Genomic DNA, 19,518 nt, shown 5'->3' with positions numbered 1-19,518 from the left:
AAACTTGTCATTGATAGTAGTAATTATGATTTAATTAATAAAAAAAGCTCACAAGAAAATAAATGTGTGCTCTGCTGACAATTACCAACCCAAATGTGAGTCTTTCTATGTTAACCTTCCAAAAAGCATTAGGTTTGGGCATAAAATCCTGGCAACATGTACAGTATATATCTGAGCATTTAAGTGTGAGATGAGGCAGAAAAAAAGGAAACTGGCACTAAGCTAGATGAACACAGTCAGTGTATCACAAACTACAGCTACCCTCAAAAGGAGTATTAACAGGGATGGAACCAGAAGCTGGGGATGTACAGAAATACATCTATACAACTGCCACCAATACCCGGATTGGCACAGCAGACATTGCTGACACAGATATGAGAAGAGGCTATTTCACCTTCTGATGTTGGAGTGAGGGAAATTACAGTCTGGCCTTGAAATTTTCAAGAAAAACAGAAGGGGCATATTGGAACAACCTTCTTGTCTTCGTCTTAGAGGCCAGACGCAAATAGCCAGAACTGTCAGAAGGAAAATAGAGACAAACACACCCTGTGCCAGCAGGTGGAATTTTACGGTACATACTGTTTGGGTCTGAACAAAACTCTTGTGTTGAATGTAAACATGATATCCATTTGTTGCTTATGATGTCTTCCAACATTTCTGCCCCTCTACCAGAGAACTGTTCTGACCTCTTCAGGAGCTGAGAAAGGCTCTCTCTGCAGAGAGCTGATTATTGCTACTATATATTGTGAGTGTAACTGTAAAGGATCTTTACTACAGTAAATAACAGTAGTTAGTGCCATAGCCATCCTACCAAGAAAGAGTTAATTTGTTAAACCACGAGTCCATATGACAGTCACCAATGGCCAATAGGCTGCAATCATTTATGCAATACCTGATGAATAAAACTGCATTTTATCCATCCTTTATCAAAAATAATCTTATTCCTGTATGTCCTGAGGTAACATGGAAACTGTCCTGGATACACAGATTTCAAGTCAGTGCTGGATTCATCAGCACATATACTGTACTACATATACTGTACTACACTAAAACTACGTAAGCAAACAGGGACACTTTAGAAAGACCAATTAATATAGAGTGTGTCTTTAGAAGGCCAGAAGAAATCAAAGCACAAGGAAAACACCCACATGAATGTGGGGAGAATATGTAACTTCATACTGAAGTTATAATTCATCACAGTTAATTCACAGTTCAATTAAGCAATATTTTAAAAGTACAGTACCCCACAGTTAATTCAAGTTTTCCATAGAAATATCCTAGTTCTCTATTTAACCTATAGTGTGCTATAAAGAATTAAGAGACTTATATAGGAACATATAGGTCATAAGTTGATGATTTTTATAATGTGGAATATCTATTCTTTTAATCACATGAAAATAATACTGAATATTGACTAGTATTTATAAAAAGATTATATTAAAAAAACAAAACCACAATTACAGTAACTCATGCTTTAAGATTGGAATTTTATTATTCTTTTGCCTCCTCATGCCTTTTTAATTAAACCTTGCTTTTCACAGCATGTATTGGAGTACCTTCACAAACAACAGTTGTGCTCTTTCAAGCATCACATCGTGATCTTCATGTTTTGGCAAGAGGAAACAGACATATCAAATATGTGCTTCATTGCACAGTTGGATGTACAGTACTCTTAGATTATGTGACTCATGCTAAAATCTTTCACTATCAAGCATGTCCTACCAGACTGAATTTAGCTTTTCCAAACTAATTATTGAATTTGTTTTTTATTAGCACTGTGTACTTGCCTTTTACTTCAGATTTTAATTATTGAATCGCTTTGACAGTGTTCTTACTGTATATGCTCCCTGAAGTGGGGCATCATTGAAATTTTTAAGTATTTATGATAAAAGGAAGTTTTTTGTGGTGAATGGATCACAAAAATGCTCACCCCTTATAAGATAGCCAATCTAGTTATCAAGATTAATTAAAAGAAACATGTGATAGTAATATGCATGACAAGAATTAGAAATTTCAACCATGAGTGATGAAAAAGCAACTTTGGCTCCACAAATCATTTATTTTTATTATTCTTCTTACAGCTTTTGAGAGTGGTGAAGGTCAACACATAAACCACAAGGCAAAATCTCATACCGGCTTTACATGCGTTTTATTGTAGAATTAACCATTTAAAACTGCTAATAATGACCGGTGTCTTTAGATTGTAAAAATATCTATATTCTAAAAATCAAATTTCAGAAACAAAATATAATTGATAAACGTCGGCGTCATTCAGACTATAGTTTATTTTATGTAATGTGTTCTGCTCAACCTGAGGCTTTTCATGAAGAGTCGGCTCTTCGTTAATCTCGTCAATGCTAGGTTAATACAAAACCTTCTCGGTAACACAGACTCTGAATGCAAATTGTGAATATTTTCTTGTTTACAATCTTAATGCTCGGTATTAAAGAGTCTGTGCAACCCTGGGGAAAAAAAATAGATAATTTTTAAAAAGTCAAATTGACAACAACTCGTCAAATCAATCCAAATCGACGCCTACGAGGACTGACAGATTCCAACCAAGTCTTTAAAACCATCACTCAATCACTCCAGTTTTAACAGTATTTAAAAGAGACATTCTTTAATAATGTTTATTTACGTTTCGTAACTGACTTTCTCACGTCCCCCTCAGTTGACGGGTCAGTAAGCGAGACGCCAATTGGCCAGGACGCTTGCCTGTGACGACATTCTCCTATGGCGCAGCAGCTTGTTAAGGGAGTGGGCTGTTCCGGACTGCAAGCGTGTTTGGGTTCTCGCAGTGTTTATGCTTTGCTCGGGCACTGCTGTGTGAGAAAAGATGTCCGCCTCCATAGTAAGGGCTACAGTGAGAGCTGTCAGCAAAAGGAAATTGCTCCCCACAAGGGCTGCATTAACTCTGGTGAGTGTTTATTATCACTAGTACTAAGCAAAACAAATCTTTTGCTAATTGTCTTAAGAAGAAAATATTGACGTTGCTTGTACGTACGCACCCACTGGCTACGGTATAGGGTAATTATGGGGCGATTATTTAACATCATATGCAGGACACAAAAGTTTACTTCTCAGTAGTGGCCTGGCTAGTGTTGTTATAAATACCACTGTTTGAATCATAAAATTAATCGTGGTTTTACTGGGAATATAATTTAAGTAATCCAGATAACAAAAATACTTCTATAAAGAAATGCCTTTTGTTTTCAGAAAAGGGTCAAATGTGGTTAATTCCTACCAACCCTAAAACTACCCTCAGTACGTTTTTTTGTGGCTTTTTAATCAGAAGAGTACCCCACCCTGTTCGTGGCAGGAGCGATAGTTGTCGTGGTAAGGCTGTTTGGCTGTTGAACAAACTAAACTTTCACTGAATTTGTGGATGTCAGTGTGTCATTGGTGGAGTATTAACCGAGGATTTGACAACACATCGAATTAGCAATGTGAGGGAGTGTTATCGATTTACAGTATTTATCGATTGGTGCAGTTTGGAAATTGTGATTATGTGAATTTTATATGACTGAGAAAGGCATGAGCAAAACCGTCTATATTTAGTGAAATCTTAAATGTCTTAAACTTAAGAAACTGCAAAATAGGATTTTTTTTATATTGTTAGTTTACTGGGTGGCACAGTGGTTGGGGTCTTGGTTCAATTCCTGTGGTGCTGTCTGCTTGGAGTTTTTAAAGTTTTCCTCGTGTCTGCGTGGGTTTCCTCCCACAGTCCAAAAACCCACTTGAAGGTTAATTGGGTTCTGGGAAAACTGGCCCTGGTGGAGTGTGTGTTTGTGTCTCTATGTTCCCTGAGATGGACTGGTGTCACATCCAGGATGTATCCTGACTTGCACCCATTGTTAGCCAGGACAGGCTGTGGCTCCTCTGTCGTACTATATTGGATGAAGTGGTTAGGAAACAGATTATATTTTATTAAGAATCAAATGCCCTCCCATACCAACAGTAATAACTACGTTGACTTATGGCATTCTGTCGCACAACTTTGGCCTTGCCTCACACTCAGTGGTACCAATTTATTTAATAAATAAAAGCAATTATTTAACATGTAACGCATTAGTGTGTAGTGAATTAAAAATGTTTCCAGTCCACCAGCAGGTTAATAATAATAATAATAATAATAATGTCTAGGTATTTAAAAAAATAAAAATAAACAGAGTTTAACAACAGGAAATTGATTCCAGTTGTCAGATCACGTATAAGCATACCTTAGCTTTGTGCAACAACCTGAAACTTTCAGGTACCATAAATAATATTATTGCTAAGCATATGCCATTCTAATTTACAGTATTTAACCCAAACAGTGCTGTCAATACATTTTACATAATGTAAATAAATAATTCAGTATTTTGCCATAATTCCAATTAGACTTGTCTCTCACCTTATGTTGCCAAAACTTGCACAATAGTGTACACTATGTACTGCAAATTAAAGATTTTTAGTGTTTTTCCTAGTGCAGGACACTTATACTATCTGGCTCTCCAAATTGCCATTTATTTCAGTCATTTTCATCTCCCAGGCCATGTTCATCCATGGTACATCTTCTTTTTTGCTCACTCGTGAAGCTTCGGTGAGCATTATGGGGTCAGTGCATAAATATCAAAGCGTCTTGCTTATTCGTGGTGACTTCAAATATGTACTGGTATAAATTCTGTCCAAAATAACAGAAACATGGCAGTTTGCACCTGTGTTTCAATCTCCTTTGTTAATTTGGGAAAGTGTTCTAGATAGAAGTCTTGCTAGTAGTTTCTAAACATATCAATGCATTTGACTCAGAGCACATGTAGTAGTAATGGTAAATGTGACCTTGTTTTTTATCAGAGCTAATGTTGTATGTCCCTTTTTGCAGAAAGAAGGCCGTATAGATGTATTTTCTGTCATTCACTGAGTGACCTCCGTGTATTTCTCATTGTTATTGTTGTCATGGGGAATCAGTCCTTTTTAATCCACTACTGGATCAAAGCCTCCCAAGGGTCTCTTCACAGATCTTTCTCTTCCTGTTTCTCCGCATACCTCATTAGGGGATTAATTTTGCTTTAATCTTCGCTCTTACGATCAGTTTAAGAGTTTGCTTTATCCAGTGTTGACCCAATTTATTTTCCTGTGGGTGTCTTTTATTTCTTCATTCTTCCAGCAGTGTTCCAATTTGTTTAGCTTTTTTTAAGTATTCATTTATTTTTCTGGCCACAGTGTTCAATCACATTTCGGCATGTATTTGCTGCTTATGATTTTTGCATCATGCTTACATCTATGTTTTCTGTTTTGTCAGTGGAGGGATGTTTTTCTAAAAAGATTCCTTTTCTTGTATTGCCTAAAACCCTACAATCCAATTTAATTGCAAGTCTGAATTGTTTTTTGTGCTACAGTTGTACCCGAGAAGGATAAACTTCTGATCCACATTTTCGAAAAACAGTTTCAATGTGCTGTACTGTATGTTATTATGAATAGTCATGGTAAGCAGATGATGCAGCTTAAAAATTAACATTTGAGATGTCATCCCAAACTTTTTTTTTAAAGATTAGTCATTTTAGGTTAATGCAGTATATAGTGTTTCATTGTGTCATAGTGTTTTGCTCTTAAAGCTAAACATTTCTTTACATGAAAGCGGAAGGGATTATAACTATGCTCTCCTCCTTGGAGTAGTTGAAAGTATCTTTTGTCATTCATAGGTTTGCATTGAGAGGACCAATTCTGGGGAGAGATGTTTTGGGGTATTATTAATATGCAGAGACGTTTACAGGATATAAATGTTCTAATCCGTTGGAAATTACAGTGCCTTGCGAAAGTATTCGGCCCCCTTGAACTTTTCAACCTTTTGCCACATTTCAGGCTTCAAACATAAAGATATAATTTTTTTATTTTATGTGAAGAATCACCAACAAGTGGGACACAATTGTGAAGTGGAACGAAATCTATTGGATTTTTGAAACTTTTTTAACTAATAAAAAAATGAAAAGTGGGGCGTGCAAAATTATTCGGCCCCCTTGCGTTAATACTTTGTAGAGCCACCTTTTGCTGCGATTACAGCTGCAAGTCGCTTGGGGTATGTCTCTATCAGTTTTGCACATCGAGAGACTGAAATTCTTGCCCATTCTTCCTTGCAAAACAGCTCGAGCTCAGTGAGGTTGGATGGAGAGCGTTTGTGAACAGCAGTTTTCAGCTCTTTCCACAGATTCTCGATTGGATTCAGGTCTGGACTTTGACTTGGCCATTCAAACACCTGGATACGTTTATTTGTGAACCATTCCTTTGTAGATTTTGCTGTATGTTTGGGATCATTGTCTTGTTGGAAGATAAATCTCCGTCCCAGTTTCAGGTCTTTTGCAGACTCCAACAGGTTTTCATCCAGAATGGTCCTGTATTTGGCTGCATCCATCTTCCCCTCAATTTTAACCATCTTCCCTGTCCCTGCTGAAGAAAAGCAGGCCCAAACCATGATGCTGCCACCACCATGTTTGACAGTGGGGATGGTGTGTTGAGGGTGATGAGCTGTGTTGCTTTTACGCCAAACATATCGTTTTGCATTGTGGCCAAAAAGTTCGATTTTGGTTTCATCTGACCAGAGCACCTTCTTCCACATGTTTGGGGTGTCTCCCAGGTGGCTTGTGGCAAACTTTAGACGAGACTTTTTATGGATATCTTTGAGAAATGGCTTTCTTCTTGCCACTCTTCCATAAAGGCCAGATTTGTGCAGTGTAAGACTGATTGTTGTCCTATGGACAGACTCTCCCACCTCAGCTGTAGTTCTCTGCAGTTCATCCAGAGTGATCATGGGCCTCTTGGCTGCATCTCTGATCAGTCTTCTCCTTGTCTGAGCTGAAAGTTTAGAGGGACGGCCAGGTCTTGGTAGATTTGCAGTGGTCTGATACTCCTTCCATTTCAAGATGATCGCTTGCACAGTGCTCCTTGGGATGTTTGAAGCTTGGGAAATCTTTTTGTATCCAAATCCGGCTTTAAACTTCTCCACAACAGTATTACGGACCTGCCTGGTGTGTTCCTTGGTCTTCATGATGCTCTCTGCGCTTTCAACAGAACCTTGAGACTATCACAGAGCAGGTGCATTTATACAGAGACTTGATTACACACAGGTGGATTCTATTTATCACCATCAGTCATTTAGGACAACATTGGATCATTCAGAGATCCTCGCTGAACTTCTGGAGTGAGTTTGCTGCACTGAAAGTAAAGGGGCCGAATAATTTTGCACGCCCCACTTTTCATTTTTTTATTAGTTAAAAAAGTTTCAGAAATCCAATAGATTTCGTTCCACTTCACAATTGTGTCCCACTTGTTGGTGATTCTTCACATAAAATAAAAAATTTATATCTTTATGTTTGAAGCCTGAAATGTGGCAAAAGGTTGAAAAGTTCAAGGGGGCCGAATACTTTCGCAAGGCACTGTATATCTTAAAAGTTAATTGAAGTTGAAGATATCTGTCAGAAAAGCAATGAAAACTGCTTTCAGAAAAGAAGTGAAAAGATGAAAGCTTTTTATTTTGTTTTTATCTGAATCCTGAATAAATTGATATTTTTCTTCCTCCTTTTGCCGTAGACTCCTGCTGCTGTTAACAAAATAAAACAACTTCTTCAGAATAAGCCCGACTATGTAAGTACCACAATTATTGTTTGTGCAGCTTCTACATATACACTAGACCCTTTATCCTTTTATGTTGAATCTCAGGGAGAACTGCCGGACCAAGGTTCGGTGTGTTAAAGCTGTGTGTATGTGTTAGATGTTCCCTGTGACAGTATGATTCAATTCCATTTACTTGCATAGTAAGTGTGAATTGCATACTAGCTAAATACACTACAATCCCACCATCATTCCTAGCTGTATTCTAATTTCAGTTAGTTTCCACCACACAGATTATATGTGAATCATTATTGTTATGCTAATTACATTCAGTTTCAGACCTTTTCAGGTCTAGTGTACAGCAGATTGAGAGAAGTATGGTAAGGGTCGTAAAAGTGTGTTTCTTAAATGTGATCCTAGAATTGTCATTAAATAAAAAAATAGTAATATCTCATCGAAACACTTCCCCTTGACCAGAAAAAAGCAAAGTTACCAAACACTGACTTAATAGTGTGGTATTAGGCTAGTAAAGATACAGATGATGGCTATCATAAGATCTTACTATAACCATATAACTAAATATACAATATGGCTTAAACATTAATTTAGAATATTGCTGATTTTCATTAACCTGTGCTCTTTTAATTAATTTGATTAATCTTTGGAATGTTAAATTTACCATCTAATTATGGAAAATTAGCATAGCACTAAACATAGTATAGAGGTCTTCAACCCAATTAATCAATTATCTAGATTTAGAGCATGGAGGACTTGGGATGCTATCTCTGTCTCGTCTGTATGTTCTGCCACTGCTCACATGGGTTTCCTACCACTGCCCAAACGCATACTGGTAGTTTAATTGGCTTTTGGGAAAATTGGCCTCAATGTCTTTGTGTCTGTCTGCCCTCTGATGGACTGGTGTCCTATCCAGGGTGTGTCATGCCTTATACCTGTTGCTTGCCAGGGAACGTCTTCAGTTCCCCAGCGACCCTGTATTGGATATAGTGGTAAGAAAATTAATGGATGGAAGTATGGTGGTTGCTGCCTTGATATTGATTAGTTTTGCCAAATTGTTGAGAGATTTTTTAATTAAGAGACATGGGCTTCAGTCTTTCAAAAGGTACTTTAAATGAAAATGAGTGAAACGTTTCAAAATGTGATGTAGTTTTTTTTTCCTATTCCATTCTTACTCCACCAGTTGATGGTTTGGACACTCATTCTGACCAAAGTATACCAGGGACCGGTTATTATTTATCCTCTCTAAAATGACATTCATTATGGAAAAGATCTTTGATTTGTGCTTAAATTCTGATACAAATATATCTGAGAATGATTCCTAGTTAAAAGAGTAGAGTATTCAGGAAAAGGTCAGTGGAATTTTAAGACTGACATAAACAATGCAGAGCCCTACATATTGATAACTTCTTTTGGTTTATTTGATGGTGCTCATTTACAGTGAGATCTGAAAGGGGAATTTAGAAGGGCAGGTTCTCATAGGGTTACTTCTGTTGTTTCTCATGCCACTTGAGTACAGTAATCACACTCTAGATTAAGGATAATTAATGCAACTATATTGAAAAATGTTTGCAGGAAGCAACATGAAAAGTTTTCCTTTTGCCCTGAAATAGGTTGGGCTAAGAGTAGGTGTACGAACTCGAGGATGTAATGGACTTTCATATACGTTGGATTACACAAAGGAAAAGGGAAAAGCAGATGAAGAAGTACTTCAGGATGGTAAGCTTATTTATATTTCAACGACACTTGTTGTTATATGAGTAGTATTGATTGAGAATTTGTTTCCTGTTTTGATGCTCTGTAGTGTGCTGAGGATTCTCTATAACATTATGAGTGTACTCATAAGTTCCTTAATTAGTATATTCATCAGCAGATTTCTGTGTTAGTAATGTATAATTAAACTCTTTAAACAAAAGTCTTTACTTTGCTACCATAGTGTAACATCAGTTTTCATAAGAAAAACATACATATATTCATCACATTTTGACAACTTAGTTTCCATGTGCCATGACTATGAATTGGCTATTAACTTTTACAGCTGGTTGAAATAAAGATACAACAGTATGTTTTATGAATATTAATGTGATTTTAAATGCTATAAAGAGAGGACGAGTATGAAATGGAAGGTTTCTAAGCTAAACATCTTTGTTGTTGTGTTTTGTTTCTGACTGAGGTACATTTGATACTTAGGTTAGTGGACAAAGATCCTCAATGTAAACAGTGATTCTGTACAGTACTCTAATGAAGCCATCACATGATTGAATGGTGAAATATAATTGATCACAGATACTGATTTGACTGGGAGAATCATTAGATCAAGTTAAAAGTAGCTTACCTATGTAAATTTTCACTTTAAACTTTCATAAAGAAAACAAAATGTGTGCTATTGTTTTCAAGACCTTAGTGGCATTTAATTGTAAAATGTAATACATTGACAACAGAGTACATTCTTATAATTACCTTGGTATTTGTCCTTTAGTAATATTTCATAGTAATCATTCCAAATCAAAACTAAACCAGAAAAATACCTCAGGCTCTACTGCTGCTGTAAGTCTTTCAGATAATCTGGTTTTATACAACAGTTACATGCAGTAACTACCATATACCATCTGCAGTACACAAATTATATTGATTATGTAAAATATATTGCTAAAGCAAGTCAGAAGTGAACAAAAAATGGAAATGCCTATGTAAATGTGGGACATGTAAATAACTGCAAAAGGAGTCCAAGGCAACCCAATTGCTGATGTTTCATGAGCAGCAATGTCTAAGGTGCTGTCATTAGCAAATTACAAAAGATACTGGGAAGTGAATACTCAAGGGTCATGATATGTTTTCATTAATTCTAAACGCAAGGTACAGGTTTCAGTGGGGTATGATCAGCTGGTTTAGTCAAAAACTGTCCACTGAGAACTCTGCAGAGGTGTTACGGGAAGTTGTTCAAAAGAGGAGGAGGAGAGGGTCTTGTGCGATTTTACCCTTAATTGAGCTAACATAGCAGCGCAGTGTTTAGACTGGCCTGCAGTCAGTCACTGCATTACAGGATGTGCCGTCCCGTAATTCACTGACTGTAAATTACAGGATTTCCAACCTTTTATTGAATTCTTTTGTCTTGCAGAATACATGACATATAACATTCAGTAGCAGTTTTTCTTGCTGTAATGAAGTGACTATCGCTCAGCCAAATGCCATTTTCCATTTTGCTGCATCCACATACCTGCTGAACTGGCCGATCATGGTGGCCGAACGCCCTATTAAGTGCTTTAATGATAGTGTTTTGATTTTTTGTCCACTGCCTGTAGCTAGTTTCATTGTAGGAAATTAATGCATTTTCGATTGTGAACAATAAAAAGGACTCACGCATTGTAGGATAAAGGCCTTCTACATAGTCATGTAATTTTCCTTCGGGTCAGTCTACAGTCTTGGATGTCATTGCAATTAGAAGCAGAGTGGAAAAAAAATGATTTTCCTCTAGTAGATGTGACTAATTGGTTTTATACATGGAAACTGACTCAGCAGAATTTGGTACATCTGAAACAAAATCTGAAAACATTTTTATCTTTTTTTTATTTCTTACAGGCGTTAGGGTTTTCATTGAGAAAAAGGCCCAGCTTACTCTTCTAGGAACAGAAATGGACTATGTTGAAGACAAATTGTCAAGCGAGTTTGTTTTTAATAACCCAAATATCAAAGGCACCTGTGGATGTGGGGAGAGCTTCAGCATTTGAAAACACATCTTGCTGATCCAAAGACAATGTCCTGTTGTTCTAAAATACACTGCACTGCAAGGAGTCCTTTTCCTTTTTTGACTTCTTAGGTTACACACACATCTTTCCTACAATCTGTTAATATTTTTCCTGCTCTTAAATGGCGAAGAGACAAATAACTACAGGTATGAGAATCTAACAGTACCATAAAAGATTAAAATGTTTATACCACATGCTGTTGTTAAATAATATCAATAACTAATTATACAGGGTTTATTTGCAAGATATGGCTTGTAGTATTACCTCTTCTAGTTTACTTTTGTATTAAATTGAATGTCTTACTCTTGCAGAGGCATGGTTAAGTTGGACAGCTATTTGTGTTTATTTCAACTTAAACCTAACAGTGTAGAACTGATTTTTCATCTGTTTTGTTTATAGCCTGCATTGCCATGCCTTCTTTTAAACCAGAGAAGGTGGCTTGCAAAATGTAAGTTGTAAGCTTATATGCACTTGCAGATGAAATCACGATTACGGTAAAATCAAACTTTTACGTATCTGGAAGGCAGTAGATGCAGAAATCTGAAATTGTTTTGGCATACAGTTTACAAAAGCTGAAATCCGTTTCTACACGATCTCCTCTTCTCTTTCTAATTTAAGTATTTCTGTACTCTGTTGTGGGGGGAGAACTGTCAAGAATCTCAAGACATTTTTAGAGTGCACAATTGGTGATTTTGGAATATATATTGGATGTGGGAGTGATTTGCTTTTTTATCCTTTTCCCTGCATCTTCTTTTTTCTCTGAAAAGTGTGGAATTAAAAAAAAACGTTTTATAACTGCTAGACGGCATTATGCAGCATTAACATGAATTATAAATCATTTATATAATGTGGTATAATTAATTCTCCTCTATATATAGTGAGACATATTAGGATGGTTTTACTTCCTGTGTAGAAATTATTAACATTTTAATACAAATATAGTTATACAAATATAACAATCTGCAATCTTCTTGTACCTAAGAAAATACAAAACAATATGATTGTCTGAACAGTTATCATTCAAAAAAGAATATTCTAGCTTGTTCTCTTTTTTTGTGATTTGGTTTCTGGAGAATAATCTTAAAATCTTGGTATCTGATTTACTTTCTTACCATAGAGAACAATTTTCAGCAGTGGCAGATTTATTTTGGATCCACGTTTCAGAATTGAGATGAACGCACAGTGCTTGATGTTTTACTTTGTCTGTTCCTTTGAAATCAAGAAAAGACGCTTTCATGATTTCGCCAAATACTCTCTTGCAGCCCTTTGTGTGTTTCTAATCGTAAAGTGTTGACTTCAACAACCGGTTAGAAAAAACAATAAAATTGAAGAAGCAGTTAAAGTTTTTTTCAAAACATCCAGGTGTGCATGATTTATAATGCTAAAACACACAACCTAATCTAAAATTGTAAAACCTTTAATTATCTGTTGATTTGCAAATTTAATAATGAGAAACACAGCCTAATAATTTAACCCAAGTCTGTCAACAGCTTGACCAATGAAAAGTAATAAAACAAAAGCCTATTCTTAGACCTCATTTAAAAGCTGTATAATTGATTACTTATTTCAAATTATTCTTTCAAAGTGTTTTAATGTACACACTTCTTGTGTAAACAGTGATGTAGGGTAAACGGCAACAGTGATATGCTGTGAATAAGTGGTTTGTAAGGAATGTAAATTGTAAATGTAACGCACAAATATTATTATATTCCTTGCATACAAATAGTAAAATAACATTCAGGAGCCAGTACTGTAAGATGTTGAATTAAATATGTTATTAGAACTTCAGAATTGTAACTTTATAATGTGTATGTGTATTTACAAATTGTCATAGTTAAATAAAGTTTGAGAGTGTCTCCATTTATGTTTTACTGCTTACTTTGTACTTCTGTAGGAGAATGCTATTCAGGTGTATATTGGCATACAGACGGGAAGCTGTATAATTAACTCTCAATTTGTGTTCAGAGAGTCAGTTATTTAGAGGAGGCAGTCTCTAAAAACAGCAGCTTCTTTCTTAGGCCAGGTCTTGAAGTGGTTCTCTTTCGCTAGCTAGAAAAACATGACTTCCAGTTCCACTAGGAAGGATATTCAGTTGCAGTTCTGTACAAATGTAAAAAAAAAAATTGTCATGAGCCAGATGAAGAATTCTGGATGTATAGGCATGCTACTAGAATTATGTATATGATCTCTAAAGGTTTTATTTATCTTGTCTTTTCTTCACGTTAACATTTAGATTCCACAGGTCTTACTTCCTTAAAGTTTGAGAAAGGGTGATGGTGGGTGCACAGTCCTTGCACCCCAAAATAACCCAAAATGCCTTTGGAAGCTGAGCATTTGGAAAAAACCTACCTGATATTAGGGAGACTGTGTGAACGCCATACAGAAGACAGGTCTCCAAGACAGGAATACTAACTGCTGTGACTGTGATTCTCTTTTCAAAGTGAAAGAAAATGATGAAAACCAGCAACAGACTGATCTGATCCCACTCAGCGGGCGTAGAAGATTTTGTAAAAGATGTTGCTCAAGTGAAGTGAAAAAAGTTGACTGAGAATATGATTGAAATCAGCAGATACAGGGATCCTGTTGAATTTTCTCCACAAATACATGCCATTTTCTGAGGGTATGAGAAGCTTTTTTTTGGTAGACCTTTACTTTTTATACTATACAGGGAGTAATTCTATTAATAGTAATGAAATGAGACATGACAAGCCTTAACTTATTCTGTTGCGATAATCAAATCACTTACTAAAAATAATTTAAAAATTGTCTTGTGAATATATCAAGCATCAGAAGAAATGTCTCACTGATGACTTATTCACTTTTTTGCCTCAATTGCACTGACAAGTTACTGAACATTAGTTCAAAAACAGATTAGTTGTAGTAGTTAGGTGTTAGTAGTGTGTGTAACCACTACTGGATATCTTTCATAGGAGCTCACAGGAGGTGAAGTCACAGGACTTGATCACTGTAGTGCTGTGCAGTCAAGTTACTATCAATAACTATGGCTATAGTTCTGTAGTGATTTAACACATCTGCACAACCATCACCATCATCCCCATCCAGTTTAGTGAGGTGTCATGATTCATAATCTCCCAGATTGTGGGTTATCAGTGATGGCTTGAGCCAGAAAGTGAGAGTGTGCTGACTTAACATATCCATGTCATAAAATATTATATAGCACAGTTAGTCATAAATGATAAATTTATCAAAATGACATGAAACTAAAATCTGCTGTCTGTATTATTTATTTTTCTAAATGCATGTGTGCATAAATAATGAAATTTTGAATGATTTGGCTAGGATTTGTAATCTTATTTCATGCTGCTCACAAAACCATCTCCCAGTAAAGTAAGAAAATGAATGTGTTTGTTTCTGTATTATTCCTGATTTTCTTAAAGAATATTACAAGCTACATTGTACAGATCAGTAGGTAGATAAGTTGAGAAGTATCTTAATTACTTAACCAAAAAGAGGTTAGTTAGGGAACATTGATCCTAGTATGATATTCTTTAAAATATATTTTGAAACTGAAAATTTGAAAGAAAGAGACAAGAGAAATAAAATTGGAACAAATATATGAAATATGAAATCAGTGAATATCGATGGATAAAGTTTAAACAGATTGAAACTAATTTTGCTTGAATCAAGAGAACACATTTATCCATAAAGTGAATGATTCAAAAGCTAAAACATAGTATGCCATATGGTTCAACAAATCACTTAGGAAAAAAAGGAGAAGAAATGACCAGGTTAAAGAAAATGAGTATAAGGAATTACAAGCATAGAAAAGCATATTAGAAAAGCCAAGAGAGCAATTGAAAGGCATGGTTCAATGAAGGTTAAAATAAATTACTTCTTTCAGTCCTACAATTAAAAAAAGATTAGAAGAAAATTCCAGACAAAACAAAGGAAATGACTAATGCGCTAAATTACAATAGGGTCTCATCATTGGAGAGAACTGTTGCATATAGCTAAATTTGTATACAACCAAGTCCACCTCCATAATATACTACAGAATATAGCATGTATAGGTAAAAGTTGTAAGTAACGCTCCCAGAACCAAATACATTCAAGGCCATGACATGACAAGCCAAAGGAACTGAACCTTTTTAGTCTTGAACAGTGAAGATTACAAAGAAACATGATAAGAAGTCTACTAAGTGGATTTCTTCAGGATAAACACTGCAACACTTCCCAGAGGACACAGGCAGATCCCACTTGGAAGTGGATTTAAAACCAAAACCAAAAACATTTCTTCATCTAAAAAGGGTAGCTTTTGGTAACCTAGGCCAAAAAGCCTGCTCTCATTACTAAACTTTTTTTATGTTCTAATTGAGACAGGTAAGTCAACTAACTGTATTTTCTAAATGCACAAACTTAATCTTTAACTTGGTATGCTTGAAGGTTTCCTTCTTTCCATGATCGTGCAAAACTAAACCTCTGATTCTCTACCTTAACCTCTTACACATTTCAACCATTTTTATAATCTTATAGTAATTTCATATTTTTATATAATTTACCATTTGACCCTTGAAGCTTTTAACATTTCATGCCATATGCTTTCAGTGGAAAAAAAATGCTCTTCAGTCCATATTAATCAATACAAACCCTCAACCTTGTCTTTACTAATTCCTAAATGCCAGCAGGGAACCTTTCAGATAGCACTCCAGTATTTCCATTTTCAACCATTCCACACAAAGACTGAATCAGCTGGCTTATTTCCTTTTTGCTTCCTTGCTACCCCAATGAAGCTAGATAAATACTGGCATAACATTGATGTTTAACTGCACAGCTCCCCTTTATTCTGAAGGTCATGAAAAAGTAAACATTATGCTTGGAAACGTTTTCAGTGGCTAACTCTTTTATTCATACTGTAATTAGCTGACATTAATTCTCCTTTCCACTGACATTAGCAAGCACCTGTTTTATACACAGAATGTAAGACAGTTTTAGGTCTTCTAATGCTATAGCATCAATAAACAGACTAGTTTTTTTTGGTTCTGTTATGGTATGGCTATGGTGTAGCCTTGAAGGAATTTCAAAGACAACAGTATATACATTTCCCTTTAACTTACTTTACATTATGGGCAAACAGGAAAATGCAACATACCGTGCCTAGAATTATACAGACAGCCTACAGTGAACTCTTTGCTTAAAGAAGAGTTTCTATTGTCAAAACAAAGAGAAGGTTTTGTTTTGACGATCAATCCCTTGCTAGAGTCATTGTTGGAAATCGATTTCATAGTGACTTAATTAGGACACAACATAGCTGATGCTACATTCACACAGTCCCTGGTGAAAATTGTTATTCTGATTTCATTTTCTGGGGTGGAATTGGTTCCCCTTAGGTTTCATGTGCTCTGTAGGAGTTTGGAAGCTTTAGTATCTGTTAACTCTGTAATCAGCCACTAATCTTTCTGCAGGGCAAGCAGGTAAACTGTTGGTACAAGCATATTTGGAATGCATGTATACAACAATTTCTAAGATTAAGACAATTATTAAAGATGTTTGCAGAATAAATTTATATGTGTTAATATTAATAGTTTTTAAACCTGTAATCTAACTTGAAATTTTACGAATCGGTTATAAGAACAAAAAGTGTTACAATTAAAATGTATTGTCATATTCATCTGTTTTCTTGGTATAATATCACAGACATACAATTTGTCTAACCAGGTCAGTTTTTGCAAATGAGGATGTGTTCACAGTGGTTTTAGCTAAATATATTGTATTAGTGACAATAAAAACATGAACAATAGTGAGGAATAAATAAGGATCCAATTATTATAGTGAGGAATTATTATAATAAATATTATTATATTATATATATTTATTATAATAAATTGTGCATAAAATCTTTGTGGTACCTGTCATAGAAAGTTCCAAAACTTTGGAACAATGGGTGTTGTGTTAGGTGCCTAGCTGCAGGTGAGCTAGAAGGTAGATAAATACAGGAGGCTTCTGGTTGAATATTTTCAAAACATTAACACGTTTCCTTTGCTCCAGGCTCCCTGTTTATCTTCCCTATCTGTTAGTGATATTGGCAAGCCACACATCATTAAAACATATTCTATTCAAGGCCTTGGTCAAAGAAACAAACAAGGCTTTATGCAATTATACCTGCCTATGCAGGGAAAGGCAAGCATAATTCTTGAGTGCTTTGTTTGTTTCTGTTTTTTAAACAATCTCCAACCTGGATGACTTAATTGAATCTACTAAGTGGATAAAATGTTAAATTAACTGTGTTTTCCAGGTCTTACTCAGATGCTAATTAAAATGTGCCTCTAAGATCCGCAGGAACCTGGTACTTGAGGACCAGGGCTGTCTACCCCCAGCCTAAATTGCCACATCTGTGTGGTTGCACTTGGAACAATGTCAAGCACAATGAAAAAAAAATGTCATTACAACAATGCCTGGTGAAATTCAAGAAAGAAAAACAGAAGCGAGTATACCCTGCTTATTAAGACAACAATGTTTTTGGAACAAGTAATAGGTTTATTCCATGCTGAAATCTTCACAGCGATCTTCACAGCGATCTGTTCCAAGACCAGGCTTTCTAACCACCTCTTATTCTTTTACAGATGTCGTCGTTATAATATAATTCTTACTTCCCCCTTCTCTTTCTTTTCAGAGGCTCTAGAGGTTCTTAAATAATGCCTACAAAGGCAAAAATAAGAGATAAGCTGCCTTTTAAATAGATGCAATACAACTTGCGGTAAAATCTCTCTCTCTGCAAATCCAGGTGCCACAAAATAAATGGGAGTCTATCTCAGCTTTCTAAAAATGCACCTCTAAGCAGAGAAGGCCATCTCTAACCGAGGTATCTTTTACCCAGAAATCCCAAGTTCCCTAAAAGCAAGCTCTCTCTAGCAAGGCTCAGATACTTGGCTCCAATCAGGTTTTTGTCTGCATGATCAGGATGTAAGGACTCTCGTCTGGTGCAAGCTTCAAGTTTCATCTCCTCCTGACTCCTCTCTCTTCTGTCCTCTTTGTGGTCTTAATGTGATCTAATATGGTGTGTTTCTTGACTGTTCATTGACAATCATTTGTCACATCTTAATCAGCTCGGTAAACTTTACAATTGTTTTTGATTAGGGACCCCCTACACCTCAGCAAACATCCCCTCTGCTTTGAATCTTGTTATGTTTACACTACCAGGTGTAACACACTTTATCTAAACTCTTAGAGACTTAGTTACCTATAACTGTAACACACTGTATATGTATGAGTATAATGAATTTACCTATTGCATGTCTGTGCCATTCTTCTGTGCATTATTCTGTTTTTTAACAGAAGTTGGGGTGAAGATTAAGTTCTAATTTTGCACTTTCTCTTCCCTACATATACAAGTTTTTTCTAGTACCCTTCCTTCCTTCTCAACATCATTGTTTCTATATGTTTTTCCTTAGCCGATACCTTATACAGTATGTGACCAGCACTGTCATTTCCTCAATCTGGTAAGTTAAAGTCAAAGCATTAAGTACACTTTTCCTTTATGTTCATAGACTCACCTCATTATTAGGATTTGACTGATCAACTGAAAAAATGATGGTGCACCTGACAAAAACACTTTCACAAATTTGAAGCTATTTTAGGACAATATGTGTTTTTTATGCTTTATATACTTTCTTTTAGATGCAAAAATAAAATGTGGCATGAGGTATGGTCAAAAGTCACATTCTGGGGGTTTAATGCATATTCCCCGATAGTAAGTGAAAGACACAGCACGACCAATGTAAAAAAGTAAGAAGTAAACATATTAGATCTAATTTTTGTCTCTAGTTTACTGTCATTACATATCATGAATCATCACAAACTACTATTAAAAACCCTTATTTACACTGCATGCTTTGAACAATTATTGTAATATCCTGTTAATCTCTATTTCTGAGTAAAAAAATTCTGGGTTAAAAAGCATCTTAAAAAAGTCTGAATTTCATCTAGGTACAATGACACTTCAAAGTGTGTTTTTCCTTCAATTATCATATAGTGTGCCACAATATCATATTTACTCAGCACTGCAAAAATCTAGTAACATAAGTACATTATTTAAATGTGAATTAATTATTTAATAATAATAAATCAATTAAACCATTAATGATAATCAACAAAATATACAGTTGCAAGAAAACGTTTGTGAACCCTTTCCAGGAATTACCTGGATTTCTGCATT

The 19,518-nt window shown here is 35.6% G+C and overlaps 1 protein-coding gene across 1 annotated transcript; it reads left to right on the top strand.

The window, feature by feature from the left end:
• Window positions 1-2,739: 2,739 nt before the first annotated feature.
• On the top strand, window positions 2,740-13,205 carry isca1 (iron-sulfur cluster assembly 1). Its single transcript, XM_006626565.3, has 4 exons — window positions 2,740-2,917; window positions 7,564-7,617; window positions 9,213-9,318; window positions 11,179-13,205. The coding sequence occupies exons 1-4, from the start codon at window positions 2,837-2,839 to the stop codon at window positions 11,325-11,327; spliced, it is 390 nt and encodes a 129-aa protein (XP_006626628.1). The 5' UTR covers window positions 2,740-2,836; the 3' UTR covers window positions 11,328-13,205.
• Window positions 13,206-19,518: the final 6,313 nt, after the last annotated feature.

Source organism: Lepisosteus oculatus, chromosome 3, assembly GCF_040954835.1.
Source record: "Lepisosteus oculatus isolate fLepOcu1 chromosome 3, fLepOcu1.hap2, whole genome shotgun sequence".
Lineage (NCBI taxonomy): Eukaryota > Metazoa > Chordata > Actinopteri > Semionotiformes > Lepisosteidae > Lepisosteus > Lepisosteus oculatus.
Note: the sequence above shows the minus strand (reverse complement) of the source record. Positions and strands in the feature narration are given on the sequence as shown.

What these genes read in the sequence shown, in the direction of transcription:
- isca1 (XM_006626565.3), top strand. Translation starts at nt 2,837, where the DNA reads ATGTCCGCCTCCATAGTAAGGGCTACAGTGAGAGCTGTCAGCAAAAGG. An exon ending in TTCAGAATAAGCCCGACTAT is followed by an intron (nt 7,618 to 9,212) that starts GTAAGTACCACA and finishes GCCCTGAAATAG; the next exon opens with GTTGGGCTAAGAGTAGGTGT. An exon ending in TGAAGAAGTACTTCAGGATG is followed by an intron (nt 9,319 to 11,178) that starts GTAAGCTTATTT and finishes TATTTCTTACAG; the next exon opens with GCGTTAGGGTTTTCATTGAG.